Source organism: Podarcis filfolensis (assembly GCF_964270895.1).
Source record: "Podarcis filfolensis genome assembly, chromosome: 14".
NCBI lineage: Eukaryota > Metazoa > Chordata > Lepidosauria > Squamata > Lacertidae > Podarcis > Podarcis filfolensis.
In genome coordinates, this window is record NC_139616.1 from 43,181,438 (window position 1) to 43,202,407 (window position 20,970).

Genomic DNA, 20,970 nt, shown 5'->3' on the forward strand with positions numbered 1-20,970 from the left:
GCACTTGGTAGTTTTTAAAAATCAATTAAATATCCTGATTTATGTTGTGATGCAGGACCTCAGTTAGTTCTTCCCAAGCACGTGCTCCTTTTCTGTCTCCCAAAGTCACACTTGATAAATTAACATCAAAGTATCTCCCTTTAAAATAGGAAATAAATACTTAAAGATAGTTTGGGCAACTCTTGATAATGTGCCAGAATTGTATGACAAATTTCAGAAAGTGCAGATTCTACCATCAAAAATCAAGTATAGTTCTGTTGTAGGATTGTGGAAAGGTGCTTCTGAAAAGGTACATATAATCTTCATGTAACATGAGTTTAAACACACGTGTCCCTCTTACTTCCCAACTATGAATGCATAATAAACTTAAATACCTTTGCTTTTCAACTCTGACTAATCAGTTGAAGGGACATGAGCTGTGTAGCTTTGTGACTTCATCTTGGCTAGAGAGGCAAGGACATTCTACTAGACTTCAGCATAATGGCAACTCCTTCCCCCTCCCCGTGACATACCAATAACCCTTGGACCAAACACTTTACAAGGAAGGCATCGGTGTAGATTTTAAGCATGTGCAGAACACAGCAAAGCTGTGCAACTCATGACATCTCATGAGCTAATTCCCACCTTCCACCCATAGCCAAGGACTGCTGAAAAAATGAAAGACTTCCAAGCCAAGGATATTGGAACAAGGAGTGCCTATTCCAAATATTCTATTTCGGAAGAAGGCTTGTGTATTAAGCTTTTCTTCAGCCTGCTTCCCAGCTGGGCAGTCTGAATAAAGGCAGGCACCACTTATGTTCTAAGACGTAAAACAAATGAAATACAAAAAAAGAGGTTGTGGGTAAGTAGTCCTCAGTAGGCTGTCCTTTTCGCTTAGTCACTGGGGGGAAAAAAGATGGCTCAACAAGTTCAATGTGGTTTCAGGCAAAACTCGGCCCTCATATTTAAAAAGGTGCTGCTGGCTCACTGTCCGCTAAGGAATGCCAAATGTCCTTTGGTGCATCTGTTGGCATAATGTCCTTTTTCACCACACTGGAGAGAAGACAAAAAAAATGAAGCTATTAAAATGCAGGAAGTTAAAAGCTTCAAATAAAAACATTAGCATGAATGCAAATGATAAGCATGAAACCTATCTTCCTAAAGTACTCCCAAGGTTGGAAGTCAATAGTTTATATATGACTGAAACTTTGAATTGGTGCCTTTCCCTGTGGTGCTGCTTTTGGAAGTGGTTGGTATCCCTGTTGAAAGCAGTGACAAAGTAAGATGCCAAATGTTAAACAGCACTACATTTAATCTATGGCTGTAAGTAATGTTCATTTGCAACCTCAGCGTGAATTTGGTACTGTTCAAAGCCACATCAGGTGACAAGTGGGCATGCCTTGGTCCAATCAGCCTGGCAAGGCAAATTAGGACCATCGGCCAGAGATTTGTCACTGCTGATATAGATAGTAATTCTTTACCCATCTTCATATCCTGTCACACACACTTAGGGAGACAGATAATTGTATCTGGGTAAGTTTTTTACTTGAGAACTATGGAATTCAACTTTGTTGCCTTCCATTGCAACAACTTCCAGAGGTGTAGCCATATTAACAAAGGTGTTTTCACAAAAGTGTAAGCAGGTTCCCAAGACAGAGATGAGTTTCCTTATTCGATACCTATCCATTGCTTTGCTGCTTCATACTCTTACATATTCCTTTTTAGATTATCCCTGCAATTAAAGGACTGTCTTCTTAAACATTACAGTAGAGTGCTTGGAAGTTTTAGGTGCTTATATGTAATAATGCAAAGTAGTGAAAGTCCCTAAATCCCATTATTTTTCAAAGTAGGCTGAAACAACACTCTCTGCTTGGATGTATGAAAATAAAATGCAACTATGTTTATTTCACTTTCAAAACTCAGGATTTGGGGTGCAGAGTTTTAAGATTCCCCAGACTATCCTTGCCCCTACAACCTGTAGGCTTCAGCTTACCTTATAACAGGTGACCTGTTCTAATGGCCGAGGACCCCTGTTCCCCATGCTGTTGCTTTGAGACTGCATAACTCCAATGACCTGTGGGGTCCTCTGTTGGTTGGGAGAAGAGTTCTGACTCGTTAACTGGATGAGGGATGATGACCTCTGTAGTGGTGGATTGTTATTTTGCTGAGAGGGGGAAAAGCAGCCCACACATTGATCAATTCAGAAAAAAGTACCATAGCCCTGAACCATGATTGAAATGCAACTACCCCCAAGACTGTTTCTTTTTGCCAAGGCTTCTACAAATGCAGTATGTAACATCCAACCTTCAGACAGCAAGAAATTCCCACAGTACCTGACTAGAGAATGGAACACCAATGGTGCATAAAAAGATATACCCTTCAAATAAAAAAAGAAGTTCCTCTCAATGATTTCACAATGGTGCTTTGCGATTTCTATTCTCTGAAGGATATAAACTGTATATTTGGTGTTCAACTATTTCAACAACCTTAACCCTCTGGCATTCAGAAGATGCTGCAGAAGTCTGTAGATTTAACTGGGGTACTGCATACCTTTTGTTGTGGCTGTGTTGGTGGAGGCAGCGGTGGTTGCTCTGTGGTTCCCATGGGAAGTTCAAATCGAGGGCTAATTTAAAAAGAAAGTGTACATAAGGAAACATACAAAGATTAAATTGACCCTCAAACTACTGACACCTCCCCCTTACAGCTTCAGAGTTCATACCTGTCCTGAGCAACAGAAAATAATTCCTCTCCATGTTACATTTTGCTGCTTGGATACAGAAACTACAGCAATGAGAAAGTATTTTCTACATACAGCGCTAGTACAGGAAGGAGAAACAGATTCTCCCCAACCAAACCATTCAGAGGCCAGTAACCAACAACCAGAGCAGCTTGAGGAAGAGCCCACCCTCAAGGCTAAAGAAGCATGAGGTACTTTCTCCTTCAGCCAAATTGAGAGATGCTTACAGGGCTAACACCTTGAGACAACTTTTGGGAACAAGCCATACCCCATGCTGCTAGGGAAAGTCAAAACTCTGGGATACTGTCAACCTGACAATATCTTCCCATTTTCAATTATGATAGCAAAACACCCTGAGCAAAACCTGAACTCTATGCAAGCTTGCCTTATTGGGAAGCCAAAAGCCTCAGTAGGTTAAGAAATATATTTGTGAAATGCAATAATCATTTTCCAAGACCATTTCACTTCCATGAGTTTTCTGACAGTGAAGGAGGGCCTCATCCTACACTGGATTTCCTCCCAGCTGCTCCAGAAGACAGGGCCAAGCTTTGAGACCTTCAAGTGTACAAGAGGCCCTTCCCATATGGATCGTATCTTAGCTCCAGAAAGCAGGGCATTGACGGGGCTCTGCAGAATTTTCTTTCCTCAACCTTTCCTAACTTTCTAGCTTCTAAATCTCCCATGTCTTTCTTACTTCTATGGAGCTTATTCAGAAATGGGTTTAAAATGTTTTCTTCAACCCAAAAAAGAAGAGTCCAGCACTTTCTCATCACTCATTTGAGGAATATTCTGACCATAGAACCAACCTAAAAGATTTCCAGGATACATTTGAATGGCAGAGGGCATGGTGGATGAGCCCGTGACACTTGTGAATGAGCCTGGGGCAACTTTCAAAGAAATAAATATATACCAGTGTATGATATAGAAGTTATGATGTATAAGGTTAAAGGGGAAACATAAAACAGCAGAAATAATCCTGGAGCATACTCACTGCATGAATTTGCAAGTGGGGCCCTCTGGACAGAAGCCTACCAGATAATTCACACATATAACACGTCGGGTATGTCTGTGCCTACAGAGGGGGCCTGCAATAAAAGATTTTATGGTTGTATCTGTTATATGCAAACACAGGAAACATTCAGGATACACAAGGCTTGCTGTATACACACAAAGCCGAGCCAACCAAGGCTACCTGTGATTTCTGACCGTTCAAACTGCAAGGATTGTGCATTTTAGGAGACTTTCTCACTACCACAAATAGAAATTTCCCAGAAATGAAGACAAATTCTTAAGCAGCCAGACATCAGGGATGGGACTCTCCCAAGGTGCAAGGTGTTGCAGCTTCACATTATGGTTGCAAAGCAAATATATGTTGGAAGTCAACACAGATGTAGACTAGCAAGCTACACAGCCATCAGCAAAAATATGAGGTATACATACCGTGTTTACAAAAACCTCTGTCATACCAAGGGCAATCTTTGATCTTAGATTCTGGGTCAATGTGCAAGAATGGGCATTCCTTGTTGCTGCATTCCCCTGCAGTAGACAAACACTCACTTTACTGGACCAACCAAGAGAGAAAGAGCATTGTGCATCAGCATCAGGATCAAACAGTTTTCCCAGAACAATGATACAGCATCAGGAAAAACTTGAATGCATATCTTTTGCTATCACTAGAATCTTGGCTTTCTTCTGGTAGTGTAAACCTTCTCTAGCCAGATAAATAAAGATTCTAAAAAGTTAAGCATAAAGAGTCATATTCAGAATGAAGACAATTTAAGGTTTTTACTTATGTTATACTAAATCACCTCCTGCCAACCTAGCAGTTCGAAAGCATGTCAAAGTGCAAGTAGATAAATAGGTACCGCTCCGGCGGGAAGGTAAACGGCGTTTCCGTGCACTGCTCTGGTTCGCCAGAAGCGGCTTAGTCATGCTGGCCACATGACCCGGAAGCTGTACAGCGGCTCCTTCGGCCAATAAAGCAAGATGAGCGCTGCAACCCCAGAGTTGGCCACGACTAGACCTAATGGTCAGGGGTCCCTTTACCTTTACTAAATCACCACAAAGTTGGTGTCACTTAGATCATTTATTCACTTCAAGTGCAACCCAAAACAAACAAGGCATATAAAAATTATGGAATTCACAGTACGTTATGGACAGCACAGCACATCATGAAACAATGATAACTAAAAGTGCAAAATTTCAAACAGAACTACTCATATGCCCCCACTCAAGGGTTATACACATATTTGATTATTTTGTCCTATAAACACTTGGGAAGAGAAATTCCAAATTGCACCAGACAGCATAATAAAATACAGAATTTAATGTTCACTGCAAGTAAGCTTAGCTCAAAAACCAGCTCCTATTGGCGAGAACTGCAAGGTAACTTATCTCGTTCCCTTGTGTTACTGCCAATCCTAATACACGGCCCCAAAATGTGTGAAGCAGTATGATTTCACATGACCCAAACTACAACTCAAGGCTGATGTGTCTATGGAGACCTAGGACAGTACAGTTTAGCAACCAAAATATGGAATTACAAATGTAGTAAGAATTTACTTCTAAACCACTGGTTCTTGCCCAGGTGAGGGAACCAAACTTTAAATAAAAAACAATAGAAAAGCTATTGCTCAATAGGACAGGCCCACTAACCATTGGTTAGCAATGAACTGCCAGTTAGAAAGATTGCTCTGATTGAACAGTAGAGCAAAGCTTTTATAGAGTTCTACACACATAGCCATACATCATAAAACATCAAGCAAACATCAAAGGATGTAAAATGTCAGGCTCCACTGTGTTAGCAACTTCCCCTCATTCAGCTTTTGCACTTATCGCACAGTTGCCTTGACAACCAGGCCTTCAGAAAGGAACTGTGACATTCCATTCCCATATGTCCTAGGAAAGCTTCAAGGAGATGCTAGTTTAACACTCCAGTGCTAACTTAAAACTGTCCTAACAAAACATTCTGACTAGCTGCAAAAAAATACTCCAGGGTCAGATAAGCATGGAATGCAGTGATTCAGTGGTTTACACAATGTGGGAGATACGCATTACACAATGCAGGAACACCAGGATCAAATTATTCATTGGTACATTCTATATAGAGAATAAGTGCCATTGGATAAATACATAAAACAGCTACAGCAAAATCTGTATCAAGAATCTAATATCAAAATTTATACATCACAAAGTTGCAAATTTCTGTCATCAGTGGGTGGTGTTAGGCAAGCATCTCCTCATGGAATTATAATACAGTACTGGCCTTAATTTATGCAGCTATTGTAAGGATTGCTGAGACAATATATGTGAAGTACCCTCAACATTTTAAAGTGCTTCATAAATGTCTATTTGTATTGAGTGACTTCCTCTGTACAAGGCAAGCCTTCACAGTACCAGTAAAACTCACGCAGATACTATATTTCCTCTTACCATATTTTGAATAAAAATAACACTCTGGCATCTTAGTCATGTCATATTCATGCAAGAATTCACACTGGTCACCCTTCTTGCACAGCCCTCGTAGCCAGTGTTTGCAAACCACTGTCTTTTCGCCACTGATGTGCCGGAAGGGACACATTCCTCCTATTGTGCAGAAAACAAGAGATAAAAGAAATGCTCTTTCACACACACCCCATCTGAATTATGGGTATAAAGCATCAAGGCAGGTCTTACAATTTTCCTTTAGGCCAAAGAAACATGTTTGGCTCACAGAGCATATTTGTTCATAGATAATATATGCAGAAGGGACGTGGGTAGCACTTTGGGTTAAACCACAGAGCCTAGGACTTGCCGATCAGAAGGTCGGCGGTTCGAATCCCCGCAACGGGGTGAGCTCCCATTGCTCGGTCCCTGCTCCTGCCAACCTAGCAGTTTGAAAGCACGTCAAAGTGCAAGTAGATAAATAGGTACTGCTCCAGCGGGAAGGTAAACGCGAGATGAGCGTTGCAACCCCAGAGTCGGCCATGAATGGACCTAATGGTCAGGGGTCCCTTTACCCTTTAATATATGCAGAACTAACATGGTAGAAACAACTTCTCCCCTCATAGTCTTCTAGGCAGATAGGATGACCATGAGATTTCAAAATGAAAGGAGGGTCCATGAATAGAAAATCATGTCTTCTCAAAAAGTCATAGGAGTTGGAAACCACGAGATCCTAATGTATTAGTTTTATTCTGGTACCTCAGTTTGTAAGTCAATGGGGTCAAAAAAGTGGTTTTGTTGTACCAGGGACTGATGGTCTGCTTGTAGGCCCTTTAGTTCTACAAAGTTTTGTACCTCTTATGTCCACATACCTAACAAGACTTCCTTGTTTCTCTGTCAAGTGCTACGTACACTGATGCAGTATATAAACAATAAAGACTAACTACTGATTCACCATAAAGGACTGTGGTTTATTAATTGGCTTTGCTTCATCTTTTTCTAACACAGCAATTTGCAGGTGTGGCTTACCTTTTCCACAAGCCGCTTTTAAAAAAAAATCACAGACAGCTGCACCCGATTCTGTGGAAAAAGAGATTCACAATGAAGCTCCCTATATCCCACACCTCTGTAGTTTCAACAGTTGCGTTATTACATCATAAAAATGAAGACCGCTATACAAATTAATCACTCAAGTCTTCAGATGGAAATTTACCCAGTATCATCTAATGAATTTATGGCTGAGCACACATTTCATATTTTTTTTTTAAAGTCCATATTCAGACTGTCACAGCACTAACAGGAACTGCTAGGGCAACATACACAGTGTTCCTGAACCTCTCAGAGCTATGTAACAAGTAGAAATCCAGAAAAGGTTTTCCTAGCATTTCTTCCCTTAGCCTGAGAATGTTTTGGATAACTTGAAAGCCCACATGCACCATGAAGAGAAATTTGTACTAAGCTGGCTTTTTGTTCACCCAAAGCTTGCCTGTTTTGAATTCTCTAAAGTGTTATATAAATGCTAGCCGTTATTATTATGCTTCCTACTGCGGCTTTGGGGGCAAGTAAATAAGCTATTATTTTTGAAGGCATTTTTGGTGCAGTTTTATGGAAATTTTACAGCTGTTGACTATACTATTTTATGGATCCACTTTTTTCCTTTTAAAAAATATTTCCTTTGCACTTTAGCAACTGACTTCTCAAATATCGTTTTAATCCTACAAAGCTGCATCTTTGCTTTTACGCACTAGTCTACCACCATCATCAATTTATCAGTCAACAGGCCAAAATTAAAACCATACAATGCATCCTTTTATTAAGTACAGAGTAAAACACAAAGTATGACATAAGTGTGATTGATGGAGGGCACTATCAACAGCAACTAGTCATTTATTTATTGATTAAAAGATTTATATACAGCTATAGCATTAAAAATAACTAAGTGGTTTATATAATTTATATACATAACACACAAAAATTAGAATCAGAGACTCATCGACTAATTATGGAAATATGTATTCTTAATTGCCTACGTAAGCCTGGTGGAACATTCTCAGCTGGTGTTTAAAAGTTGAAACAGAAAGCACCTGCTGAAGCTCTACTGGCAGAGTATTGCACAAGACCAATGACACTAAAGACCATAATTTGTGTCAATGTCAAATGAGCCTCACCAACTCAAGGGTAGGGCAGGCAGCTAACAACACTCCTGCAGATGATCTGAAGGAATGAGCTGGGATATAAGTGCTCAGGCAGTCTAAAGGCACTCTGGATCTCAGTTCTTCAGGGCTTTGTAAATGTATACAATGAACCTGGCTCAGTAGTAGATGGGCAGCCAGCACAGATTTTTTAATAATGATGTTGCATGTTGTTGGCCAGGTGGTCCTGTCAGCAGTCTGGTCATTCTATTCTGCATCAGCTGGAGCTTCTGGACAGACCCACCAAAAATACACTGCAGTAATCCGGTCTTGAGAGTACCGCCACATAGTTATGATGGCTACATGGAACCTCTGGAATCAAGAGTCAGCGTATCTCAGAGTCCTTTTCTACAGAACAATAGGAAGAGAAAGCTGTTGCCTTCATGCACTACTGGAGGGTTTTCCAGTGGAATCTGGGTGGCTGCTACGGGAGGCAGGAAACCAGACTACACAGGACCTTTCACCTGCTCCAACAGGGCTCTTCCTACATTGGGGTTACAAGTTGGTTCACTTTCCCCCTCTTTTAAATAAATTTGATTCATATTTTAATTCATCCGTCTTCTCTTCAGTGACTCACAGGGCAAACCTACACCGCCTTCCTCAAATTCAACAGGACCTACTCCTTCAAGTAGAAGTTTCTTCTGGGGAGGGGGGTTATTCCAAAATGTGTTTTTGTGGGATCATAAACCACACAACTGATATAATTTATTGAGATAACACTTAAATCCCACTGAGACTCTGAAAGAAGCTTAAAAAACAAAACAAAACCCCTCAAAACCTAGGTGCAGCAGCAAAAATTATACGACATGAGCATGGAACAAGGATTGCTGTGGCTCCCTTCCGTGACGTGTCCTGCAAGTTAACACCTCCCTCGAAGGCCCCATTCAGTGTATTGGGAATAATAATAATAATAATAATAATAATAATAATGTGCCTCTCCCTCCCTCTTCAATTCCACCGGGAAGAGCAGACGGGGGGTGGGGTCTGGATCTGCCTCTTCCTGCGCGGCCCTCCCTGACCTCCCTCCCTCCGCCGCCCCCTCGCGTACTGTCCATGCCCGGGAAGGGCAGCGGCTGCGCCCCGAGCTGCTGCTCCACAGCGATCTCCAGGTCGAACTTGATGTGATCCACGCTGGCGATAAGTTCCTGCATGGCGGCGGCGGCGGCGGCTGTGCGTTCGAGGAAGGCAAACTGGGCAAGGAAGCGAAGTATCTCCGCTCCCCTCGAGGCGCTTCAGCTCTGAGGGAAAACTGAGGTAAAACCAAAGGGCGGGGCGAGCGAGGAGCCTAACGCTTGTGTGCGCGCGCGAGTAAGAGGGACACCAGCTCCCTCCAATCCGAACGCGACGGGCCTTCGCGAGGGATGCTGGGAGCTGCGGGGCTTGCGCACGCGCAGCCTCACGCCCCGCCTCCGCTCTCTGGCTCAGCCAATAAGAATAGGTCCCGCCCCTTCAGTTGGGAGGGGCGAGGTTAAAGTCCCTCACGCCGCCATGGTGCGTGTCTCTGCCTCTCTCTAGCTTTGCTCTTTCCGGCCCCGCCTCCCCTCGCTTCAAGAGTCGGAAGCATTGTTATGGGGAGGGGAGAAGAAGGCGGAGGAAGAGCGAACCAATCGGCTCTCGCGCCGAGGTGGACCTATCGCCTCAGCCCGAACGAGAAGCTCCGCCTACCACGTTCAGGGGTCGAGGCGTGCGGGGAAGTCGGGAGTCGCGAGCGGGAGGTCTGGCCTCGCGCGTGGAAGGAACGTTGGCGGGTGAGTGGCGGCCCGTGTGCGCGTGCGCGCAATAAAGAGGGGAGGAGAAGGAGGTGGTCGTGGCGCCTCAGGGAGGCTCCTTCTGCCTCGGCCGTGCAAGAGGGTCCCAGAGTCGGCGTCAGCCAGCGCAGCACAGTGGCCACGGGTGACGGGAATTGGAGTCCAGCAAAACTCACGGAGGGCCTCAGCTTTCCCATCCGAGCCTGATCCTGACACTGCTCTTGAGAAAAGTAGTAGTAGTAATAATAATTATAATAATAGTTTTATGGTTTTTATTTTATTTCTATACTGCTTTATAATTTTAAGAAAAATCTCAAAGCGGTTTACAGCATATTAAATCAGTAAAACATAAAAAAATCTGAAGAAAGTCAAATATAGAGTATACAGTCAAATAAACATAATATAAACCTAAAATTTTATCTTAAAGATAATATTTATAGTCGGAACATTTGACTGGGTTGCCCCCATATATAACATAATAAAACCTCAAATACTGTGTTTAAAACCTCCCCGATACAGGGCTGCCTTCAGAGGTCTTCTAAAGGCTGTATAGTTCTTTATCTCCTTGACATCTGATGGGAAGACACCACTGCCTAGAAGTATCGAGTGGGGGGCTTCTTCCCTCAGCCCTGAGAAGCTTCATTCGTTTTGTAAAATTTACGTACCACTTTATTGTAAAAAAAAAAAGAACACACCAACAGCAACACCCTCAAAGCGGTTTACAAAAAGAGAAAACAGTAAAATGGAGGGGGGGGGGAATGCAACCCTACTTTCAAAGTTTAAATACTAGAACTAGAATTCCTGACACCTGCAAAATTTTTGAGCTTTTTCCATCGTGTTGCCATGCACCCGAGTTTTCCCTGACATTTTGCCCCCTGGTGCCATTTTTTATACCCAAAGACAAGGGCATCCAGGAATTTTCCTGACGTATGGCAAGCTTATTTCTAAGCACCTGGGTAGGCTTCTCTAAACAGGAATGTTCTTTTCAGCAGGCGACAAAAAGAGTGTGATGAAGATGCCTGCTTGATCTCCATAGGCAAGGAGTTCCAAAGTGCAGGTGCTGCCACACTAAAATATCAAGTTGTTAAAGATACGGAATGGGTATTATGTTGGAACCTGCACTATTGCCAATTCCACCAGTCAAAACAGTCTAGTGGGTGCATGTAAAATAAGAAGCTTTGTTTGAAATGTTTCCACGCTTAACCTTTCATCAAAACAGATTTCAGAGCAGCATATAATAGTATAGGTAAAGCGTTGCATACAGTTAAGTTTTACTCAAAATAGACCCATTTAAATTAATGGGCCTCAGTTATTTATTTATTTTTAAAGTGCAAAGTACTGATTGAAAAAACAGCATAAAAGCAGGAACAAGCTAACATGCAAGGTACAATAAACTCATAATTATCAATTATTTAAAGTGCCTAACTAAGGCTTCAGTCCTGTACCTATGGCTAACTTACCCATTGAACTCAAGAGGCCCATCGGGAACCTGTGGCCCTCCAGATGTTGCTGGACTCCCAGAATTCCTAGCCGTAGGCCTAGCTGGCTGATGGGAGTTGGGAGTCCAACAACATCTAAGGAGCCCCAGGCTCCCCATCCCTGATGTGATACAACAATTTGATCAGTTCTGTGTTTACTTTCTATGATCTTGTTTTAATTTTGATGTATCATTTTAATGTTTAACAGAAGCCACTGCAGGTTTGTTTATTTTTTTATTTTTGAAGAAAAGTGAGGATTCAGATATATAAATGTTTTGGATTTGGATTCTAGGAGATGGCCGTCTAATCGGAGAACAAGGTGACGAAAGCGGGTACCGCAATGGCTTTGCAGCTGATACACCATTGCTTCCCTGCAGGACTTTTCACTGTGAGAGGTTCTTTCTATCCTTGGCTGTGTTCTACTTCCATATTAAGGTCCATTTCAAAGAAACATTTGGCAGGGCCTAGAAATGTACATCATCTCAGGTTTCTGGCCTTGAGACCTTTTAGTTCATCCCCAGTGGTCTACAAGTTACATAGGAGAGATCCGAAAGAGACACACTCGGCCACCACCTCTGAAGCAGCCAGCAATGAAGAAGAGAAATTTGATGACGATGAAGGCTTTGGGTTGTTGTCTCAAAAATTTTCTTCTAGACAATTTTTTCACAAAGCTTCTGAAGAATTTCACGATTTGCAACTCAAAAGCCAGGTGGAGGAAGAGGAAGAATTGGAACCAAAACCCAGACAAGGTCCCAGGAACACTCCGTATTGGTATTTCTTGAAGTGCAAGGCATTGATAAAAGAAGGCAAGGTCATTATCTCAGCTGTCTTCATTGCAAGAGTATTGAATAGACTAGCATAGCTAGTGAAAAGCCATTGCTCACTGCTAGAATAGAGCACCTGCCAGGGACTCTGGGATGCCACTGCTAGTCAGTGTAGTAGACAATATTGGGCTGGATCAGGGTTAAGGAGCCTTCAGTCCGCAGTCCTAATATTGGCCAAGTCCATACCCAACACCATATCATTGACATTGGCAAAACCCTGTGGCACAGCGCTTTGCAAGCCTCAACGACCAGCTGATCCTCAGGGCTTGTGAAGCAAGGTGTCAAACCATACTGACAAAAATGGGTCATCCAGTGCCTCTGTGATGCCCACCTGTCACACATGGCCCGTAGAGGTGGGTCGGTAGACAAGGCTTCTGCCTGCACCTCCCAATTCCTGAGCTAGATGAGCAGTGTGATCTTGTGCAGCCGTCTTCAACCTATTCAGACCTGGAACCCGCCCATGTTTAATCCAAATATACACTTTAAAATGCCAGTGGGGACTGACATCTGTTCCCGTGGAAGGGTTGCCCATAAGGGAATGTGGTCTTTGGGCTGAGAAAGGTTCCCCAGGCCCTGCAGTAGCAACAGTTCCTGCTGTGTCCTCACAGTTGTCCTCTCTTAACTGTAGCTGGCAGAGGCTTTGAACCTGTTTGAGGTACAAATGCTGAAGGAGGAACGTGTTCGGCCAGAAGAAAGCAACTACACTGTCCTGATCGGTGGTTGTGGCAGAGCTGGCTATGTGAAGAAGGCATTCAAGCTCTATAACGATGTAAGTACTCTGGTTTCATTCACATAAGGAAGAGAGCTGCTGTCAGAAAACCAAACCAGGGGTAGTTTTTGTATGAAACCACCCAGTGTGGCTAGTGCTGATGGGAGTAGGCATCCAGTGCCGTCTGGAGTTCCCCAGATTCCCCATCTCTGAACTAGGGAACTCTTGTTGCCAGAGAAGAATTGAAAGACAAATGTTCCTGCAAAATGCTATTGAGAAGGTTTTGGGGCATCTTTCATTCACGTGGAGAAAGGTGCATCCATCTCACCTACTGCTTTTGAGCTGTGTCGTGCCATCCCTCCACCACACCCCCTGTGGCCTTGTGGATGTTGTTGGACTCCAACTCCCATTAGTCCCAGCCAGCATAACAAGTATGATAAGGAATGATGGGAGCTGGAGTCCAGCAACAGATGGAGAGCCACCGGTTCCCCAGCCCTGTTCTAGTGAGCTAAGTCAAAAGCAGATCTCGCCTTCCATTTGCTCATTCAACAGGCATCCCATTAGCCAGCATCCTGGTGTGTTTTTGTGCCAAGTTTCTAAACTGACAAGAAAACGCAAATTCATGGCCTATGATGCGTCAAATTAAAAAAAAATAAATCAGCAAGTATGCCTGGGATTTCCCTCTGATTCTTTGCAGTAGAAATCACATAGCCATGTGGAATTTTCATTTTATTTTAATTCTATAGCACGATGAGCAGCATATGGCAGAGGAAACACAAGGGCTGTGAAGGTATTGGCAGTGACTCTTGCAATTAGCTAATATGATGGGTGGACTGACATACCTTGCAGGGTTTCTTATTTTATTTTCTTAATTTAAATCCCCATAATCGAATCCCCATTACATCCTCCAATCTTAATAGCGACTCCAGCATCGAGTGCTTGGAAGTATGGCTCTCTGCGCTTCCTGCTAGAAGTCTGTGACACCTGCAATATTTTCTTTAAAAGTTTCCCATTCAATATACAAGTCCTCTCTGTCTAATTGGGATTTGCATAATTGACTTCTGTGCATTACAATACTTTCACAGAGTATCTGTTCTATTCCTGATACCACATAATTGTTTGAGTATTTTTATGAAGCGTATCTATTGCTGTTTTCTTGGGAGGCAGATGAAGAAGCGAGCCTTGACTCCGACTGACGCCACATACACAGCCCTGTTTAACGCCTGTGCAGAGTCACCCTGGAAGGACTCGGGCCTGCAACATGCGCTTAGGCTACGGCAGCAACTACTGAACAAAAACATTGAGCTCAACATAGTCACGTACCATTCTCTGTTGAAAGTGTGTTCCCACTGTGCAGATCTCCGGGTGTGCTTTGACATATTGAAGGTAAAGAAGCTTCTGGTATAAAAATTGGGTTGTTTTAATCTGTGTGTGTGGTTTTCTATGCAAGTTCCTTTTGGAACTGTGTAGCAGAAAGTGGCATATATTATACTCAAGGAAATAAACTGCATGAGCTTGTAGTAAAGACCTATCCAACACTTTCAAACAAACAACATGGGGTGGGGAGACTGCAAAATGTAAACAGTGCACAGGATTGTGAAATGTTGCAGGGTGTGGGAATGAAAGTGTTGGCTTCAGACAAAGTTGTTACTTCTGTTTCCAGGTTTTCAGAATGCTTTCCAAATACTTAAAATGATTTGCATAGAATCATAGACTTGTAGAGCTGGAAGGGACCCAAGGGCCATCTAGTTCAATTTCTTACAATGCGGGAATCACATCTGAATAATCCCTGGCAGGTGGCCATCTAAACACTGCTTAAAAACCTCCAATGAAAGGAGTGCAGTCCATTCTGCCATCAAACAGCTGAAATATGTTGAGTCAGAATCTCATTTTTTGGTGATTTGAATCCATTGGTTCGGGTCCTACCCTCTGGAGCAGCAGAAAAAGCTCCACCATCCATATGACAGCCCTTGAAATAGATAGCTATTTTATCTCCTCTCAGTCTCCTCATTACCACACTAAACATACCCAAGTCCCTCTACCGTTCCTCATGGGGCTTGCTTTCCAGGTCCTTGACAATATTGGTTACCCTCCTCTGCACATGTTCCACCGTCAATATCCTTCTTAAACTATGGTGCCCAGAACTGGACACAGTACTCCAGGAGGGGTCTGACCCAAGCAGAATAGCATGATACTATTATTTTCTGTGTATTAGCTTTTTTTTTGCTGGTGCATCACACTGTTGACTCCTGTTAAACTTATGGTCTGCTAAAACTCCTAGATCCTTTTCACATGTACTACTGGCAAGCCAGGTGTCTCCCATCTTATATTTGTGCATCTGGTTATTTGTGCCTGAGTGCAGAACCTTACATGTATCTCTGTTGAAATCTATTTTGTTAGTTTTGGGCCAGTTCTCCAATCTGTTAGAATCAGGATTCAAGATGACTTTATCGTCTGAGGTATTAGCTACCCCTCCTGGTTTGGTGTCATCTGCAGACCATCATTTTAACCAAGATACGCTATCTGAACATAAGTTTTTGTAGGCGAATTTCTGATTTCCCATAAAATTCCACCCCCACTCCTCACAAATTGGTAAATCGGCAGAGATTCTGTTGCTTTTAGTGGGTTCCTTTTTTGTAAACAGGTCCATCTCCTGCTGATTTTTGGTCTGGTTTGGAACAGAGAGGCATGTAAATCCACCTAAAAACTCCTGTTTGCCAACAAGTTAGAATGTGGAATAATGAAAGTATTGTTTCTAATCTTAAAGATAATTAGACAGTGCATGACATTTAGTTTCTTACAGTACAAGGTTGAAATTAGCTTTCCCAGCTGACCTCAGCAATAGTATTTGTGAACACGGTATTAATGGACATTTGTGCCTTGGTTAATTTAATTTGAAAGTGTCACTTTTGGCCTTCTTAGACTTTCCTGAATCTTTTTATTATTATTATCTGAGAGAGTGAGAAATATGTTTTCCATCTGAGCTACAAAAGAGTGAATGTTTCATTAAAGATTTCTATTGTGGAATAAGTGTGAAATTACTGTATTCATCCCTTTTTTTTTAAATTAAGGAAATCGTCCACAAAGGCCATACGGTCACCACAGAGACTTTCAACTTCCTGCTTATGGGGTGCATAAAAGACAAAGAGAATGGGTTTCGCTATGCTTTGCAGGTCTGTATGTTCCTTTCCTCTTTACAGCAGAGCAAACCAACAAAGAGCTTCAAGCTTGCATTCACTCTGACCAGTTTTCTTAAGCGATTGCTTCCTCTGGTTGTGATCCTTAAATTTCCATGTATATTATAGAACTAGGGAGCCATATACATCTTAGATTAATTTTATTGCTAAATTTGTATCCCAGCCTTCCAAAGGAACCCACGGCAGTAGACAACAAAATGTTAAAACCATACAATTTAAAATCAAATTAAAACCATATTTAAAACAATTCAACACCATCTCAAATTTTTTTGAAAGCATCATGCTAATGATTGTGAGGTTGTGCTGTCAGTTCTGAGTTGCTTTTTAAAAAGACAAGAGAGAACGTGTTCCTCTTTAGTTAATCACCAGTATGTCATTTGCAGTTACTTAGCATGATTATGTTAAAACATTTGCCTTCAGAACACAACATGTACCGTGGAGGAGGTGGGCAGGAGATAGGATCCAGCCTGCAGACCTGATTCTGAACTACCCCCACAGGCTACTTTGTTTATTGCTCATAGTTTGTTTGGAGCTAAACAAACCGTGGGCCCCATTTCAGACATAACCCAATGCCAGGAATCATGGTCCATTTCTCCTGCATGCTGTGAGGGAGGAGCAACATGGATGAGATTGGTGCTTTCACAGTATACACTGTTTTACGGTAATGTGCAAACTGAGCTACTAAGTGGCTTTGGGGACAACTGCTGTCTTCCAGTCTCCAATCCCAAGAAACAAATTTCTCTGAATACTGAGGCTTACTGCCAAGTGAACACATTTAGGATCAACTTGTCTGTTTCCCATTAGTGTTAAAACTGTAATTATACGGATCACCTGGGGTACATTTCTCTTTTCTCTGCCCTGACTTTTCTTTCCAAAAACAGGTTTGGCAGCAGATGCTTAAACTGAACTTAAAACCCGACAGTTACAGCTACAACTTGATGCTCGGTGCTGCCAGAGACTGCGGCCTTGGTGACCCCCGTGTAGCTTCCAATTTGTTGCTAGGAACTTTCGAGAAAAGCCCAGCTATCCTGAGACTGGAAGCTGGTAAGCAACACCAGAAGGCGAAGGGTCGGCGAGGAAAGGAAATAGATGCTGGAGCTGCAATGCAGTTCGATGTGGAGATGTTGGAAAAATGTGTATTCCCGGAGGAGGACAGAAAACCTGAGCAGGAAATCTATAGCCAAAAAAGCAAAAGCAAAAATGACAATAGTGCAAAGGCAGAGACTGGCGATATCTCTACTTTGCCAGATTCTGCCGCGCCCAGGGATTTGGGGATCTCTGATAAAAAACAGATGGCTCCAGATGTGGCAGAAGCAAACACTCTGTGTTTTTCCAAAGCCTCCTTCAACTTCCCCAACTTGTTGGACTCGCAGCCGCCCAACGAAAATGTGATCTCCTTAGGGACAGTGGCAACCCCCTCCGACAGACTGGCACTCATTGGGAACATGGAGGGTTTCTTAAAGAGAATGAAGGAAGATGGTGCCACATCCAGTATCAAAACTTTCACACTGCTAGCTGAGCTGGTGCAGCCCAACAGCCAGTCAGAGTCTTCCTTGTTGACGGCGATGGAGGAGCACAATGTGAAAACAGATATAACTTTTTTTAACACCTTGGTGAGGAAGAAGAGCAAAGGAGGAGATCTGGAAGGAGCAAAGGTAAGATCACGGGCATATGAGTGTGTGTGGGTCAGGGGTGGACGGTCTTCAGGCTTGCAGGAACTACTGTTTTTTACCAGAACCTGATACATTTTCTGCCCACCCACGGGTGTAGGCCGTAACCTTTTGGAGAACAGTGATGACTAAGAAGTACAGCTACTTTGCATGCAAAAAGTCCCAGGATCAATCCCTAGCATTTCCAGGTAGGACTGGGACGGAACCTTGTCTGAAATCCCGTCAGTGTAGTAGCCAGTATTGAGCTTAATTGGCCAGTGGTCTGACTGAATGTAAGGCAGCTTCCAATGTTCAATTAGCTTCATCCGTGCACACTGCACCTCCTCCCAGCATGAACTTGAACAGGTAATCTGGACAGCTGTTCTCACATGCCTTTGTATATTACAGAGCCTGCTGCCCCTAGTGCTGAAGGAGGGACTTTCTCCCAATCTACAGACGTTTTGCAACTTGGCAATAGCCTGCCGCAAAAAAGAGGATGGACTGCAGCTACTCTCAGACATGAAGGTACAGAAAACTGAAGCTTTTCAAGCTGTTCTGCATGCGGCAGACCTGGTGGTTTTGATGGCTACATGTTCATGAGGAGTTCTGTTAACAGAAGGGGATCTTGTCTTTCAGCCTTCCTGTAGGTGGCCATTGCAATCAGTTGTGTAGTGTGCAAATCCCCGTCTCCCTGGCTTTGGGGGCAGTAATCTTGGTATACTGTGAAACTCCTAGATGTGTAAGGACTTCAGAATTACCTTTGTCTGACAGTTTGGGGCTGTGTTTTTCAGCGTTCTGGAATAAATCCCAATGTACAGATCTATGGTGCGCTTGTAACTGCAGCTGTGAAGAGACTGGACTACGCCTACCTCACAGAGATCCTCGCAGATATGAGTAGAAACCGTGTTCCTCCCAATGAAGTTGTCCTACGCCAGCTGGAGTTTGCAGCCCAGTATCCTCCTAACTTTGATAGGGTGAGGTAACCTTTGGTTTTCTGCAGAAGCTGATTTATACTTCAAAGAGAAAATTAAGACCACATATTATATGCACAGTTCTTTGAACACCCTTGCAGTTCTGTGTCCTCTGCACATTTACCCAGATTGCGCCCAGTTAAATGTGCATCAGCCTTCTCCCAACATATTCCTTTCCAGATATTTGCAATCAAACTCTCATCAGCCCCAGCCAGCATAATTTAGTAGTCAGGGATAATGGTTGGGCACCAGGTTGAGGAAGAAAAATGTATAGGATTGCTACGCGACCGCAATTATACAGTATCTAAAGAAAGGCCATTATACCAGCATCTACTTAATTGGATAAAGGGACGCGGGTGGCGCTGTGGGTAAAACCTCAGCGCCTAGGACTTGCCGATTGTCAGGTCGGCGGTTCGAATCCCCGTGGCGGGGTGCGCTCCCGTTGCTCGGTCCCTGCTCCTGCCAACCTAGCAGTTCGAAAGCATGCCCAGGTGCAAGTAGATAAATAGGGACCGCTTGCTAGCGGGAAGGTAAATGGCGTTTCCGTGTGCTGCGCTGGCTCGCCAGATGCAGCTTGTCACGCTGGCCACGTGACCCGGAAGTGTCTTCGGACAGCGCTGGCCCCCGGCCTCTTAAGCGAGATGGGCGTGCAACCCCAGAGTCGGACATGACTGGCCCGTACGGGCAGGGGTACCTTTACCTTTTTACTTAATTGGATAAAGGTCTTCTCCATACAAGTTCTGAAGTGTGTCTTGCACCAATGGTATTAATTTGACAGCTGAAAATGTACTATGTACCCAGACCATGGGACAAGGTGAGAGGTTAGATGAGCTTATTTATTGCATGTTTTAATTCAACACTGATACTGTGTGTTTTCTGCAGAAATGTTTATATACCTTTGGGTTGTATTCAGTGATATTCTTACGCATTGAAGTCTATTGACATAACTTGTTCACTAATTTTAATGGGTATGGGCAACATTAGGTACAGCCTTCTAATTTGTTTAATGCTATGGATTTCTGCCCTAGGGCTATTTGATGAAATGTGAGAAATCCAATAGTTTCCAGTTCATCTGACCTGTGCTCTTTGAGAGACCACCAAACACAACTGGTAGCAGCCAGACCTGGTAACACTTCTAGATCCCATTGATTCCAGCAGAAGAGAGTTTAAGCACTTGCTTCCCTCTGCAGAAACTTTTTAATACCAGCACACTCCTCCACCCCTTCCAAATAAAAGCAGCAAAAAGATTATGTAAGCTCCTGACAAGTCTAAGAAGCAGTTTCTCACTTCTTAGAGTAGAACTAATCTTCTCTTGCTGTTAGGTAAAGGGGCCCCTGACCATTAGGTCCAGTCGTGACCGACTCTGGGGTTGCGGCGCTCATCTCGCTTTATTGGCCAAGGGAGCCGGCGTTTGTCCGCAGACAGCTTCCGGGTCATGTGACCAGCATGGCTAATCCGCTTCTGGCGAACCAGAGCAGCGCACGGAAATGCCGTTTTCCTTCCCACCGGAGCGGTACCTATTTATCTACTTGCACTCTGAGGTGCTTTCGAACTGCTAGGTTGGCAGGAGCAGGGACCGAGCAACGGGCGCTCACTCCGTCGTGGGGATTCGAACCACCGACCTTCTGATCGGCAAGTCCTAGAGTGTTAATTCTCTTCTCCTTTTCCTCTTGCAGTACAAAACAAAGGACTATTACCTGGAGAAAATTAATGGCTTTCGAGCCTACTACTTCCGCTGGCTGAAGTGGATGGAGGCAGAAGAAACACCACACCCTTGGGCAAAATACAGAACTCCTAAGCAGCCAGAAAACAAACATAATACAGAAGATGCTCAAAACTACAGCAGCCAGAGGAGGGTGGTAGAAAAATAAAACCAATGTTAATACTCCGTAGTTGTGTTGGAAAGTTCCTTTTGCCTTCAATTTGTGCCAGCATTCTTGTCCACATTGGCCTTAGAATTTTTTTTACAAAAAAAGGGAGTGAATATTGCTACTCAGACGCAAGCCCTGCTATGTTCAGTGGGATTTACTGCCAAGGAGGTTTTTATAGCAGTTGTGGGGAAC

General features: G+C 43.3%; 2 protein-coding genes across 5 annotated transcripts; one reads left to right on the top strand and one right to left on the bottom strand.

Annotated features, from left to right (window-relative positions):
- Window positions 1–678: 678 nt before the first annotated feature.
- Window positions 679–9,522, bottom strand: CPSF4 (cleavage and polyadenylation specific factor 4). The gene is made up of 8 exons (XM_083585892.1): window positions 9,380–9,522; window positions 7,169–7,219; window positions 6,149–6,301; window positions 4,157–4,252; window positions 3,708–3,801; window positions 2,530–2,602; window positions 1,973–2,143; window positions 679–1,032 (listed from the first exon to the last, which is right to left on the bottom strand). Exons 1-8 carry the CDS (start codon window positions 9,480–9,482, stop codon window positions 964–966), a joined length of 810 nt encoding a protein of 269 aa, XP_083442018.1. The 5' UTR covers window positions 9,483–9,522; the 3' UTR covers window positions 679–963.
- Window positions 9,467–20,795, top strand: PTCD1 (pentatricopeptide repeat domain 1). Of its 4 annotated transcripts, none has more exons than XM_083585690.1 (9): window positions 9,467–9,585; window positions 11,850–12,368; window positions 13,010–13,150; window positions 14,258–14,476; window positions 16,162–16,263; window positions 17,169–17,942; window positions 18,345–18,461; window positions 18,728–18,910; window positions 20,584–20,795. In XM_083585690.1, the coding sequence occupies exons 2-9, from the start codon at window positions 11,898–11,900 to the stop codon at window positions 20,776–20,778; spliced, it is 2,202 nt and encodes a 733-aa protein (XP_083441816.1). In that variant the 5' UTR covers window positions 9,467–9,585; window positions 11,850–11,897; the 3' UTR covers window positions 20,779–20,795. The 4 variants fall into 4 exon arrangements, with proteins under 4 accessions (XP_083441816.1, XP_083441815.1, XP_083441818.1 ...); XM_083585689.1 differs by lacking the exon at window positions 9,467–9,585 and adding an exon at window positions 9,851–10,079; XM_083585692.1 differs by lacking the exon at window positions 9,467–9,585 and adding an exon at window positions 10,116–10,309.
- The last annotated feature ends 175 nt before the right edge of the window (window positions 20,796–20,970 follow it).

Bases quoted from the DNA above. Each gene is read 5' to 3' on its own strand.
- CPSF4 (XM_083585892.1), bottom strand. From the start codon at position 9,482: ATGCAGGAACTTATCGCCAGCGTGGATCACATCAAGTTCGACCTGGAG. The intron at 7,220-9,379 runs GTACGCGAGGGG...CTTTTTCCACAG, and splicing joins GCCCTTCCCGGGCATGGACA to AATCGGGTGCAGCTGTCTGT. The intron at 2,144-2,529 runs GTATGCAGTACC...TCCCCCTCTCAG, and splicing joins CAACACAGCCACAACAAAAG to CAAAATAACAATCCACCACT.
- PTCD1 (XM_083585690.1), top strand. From the start codon at position 11,898: ATGGCTTTGCAGCTGATACACCATTGCTTCCCTGCAGGACTTTTCACT. The intron at 12,369-13,009 runs GTCATTATCTCA...TCTTAACTGTAG, and splicing joins CATTGATAAAAGAAGGCAAG to CTGGCAGAGGCTTTGAACCT. The intron at 14,477-16,161 runs GTAAAGAAGCTT...TTTTAAATTAAG, and splicing joins TGTGCTTTGACATATTGAAG to GAAATCGTCCACAAAGGCCA.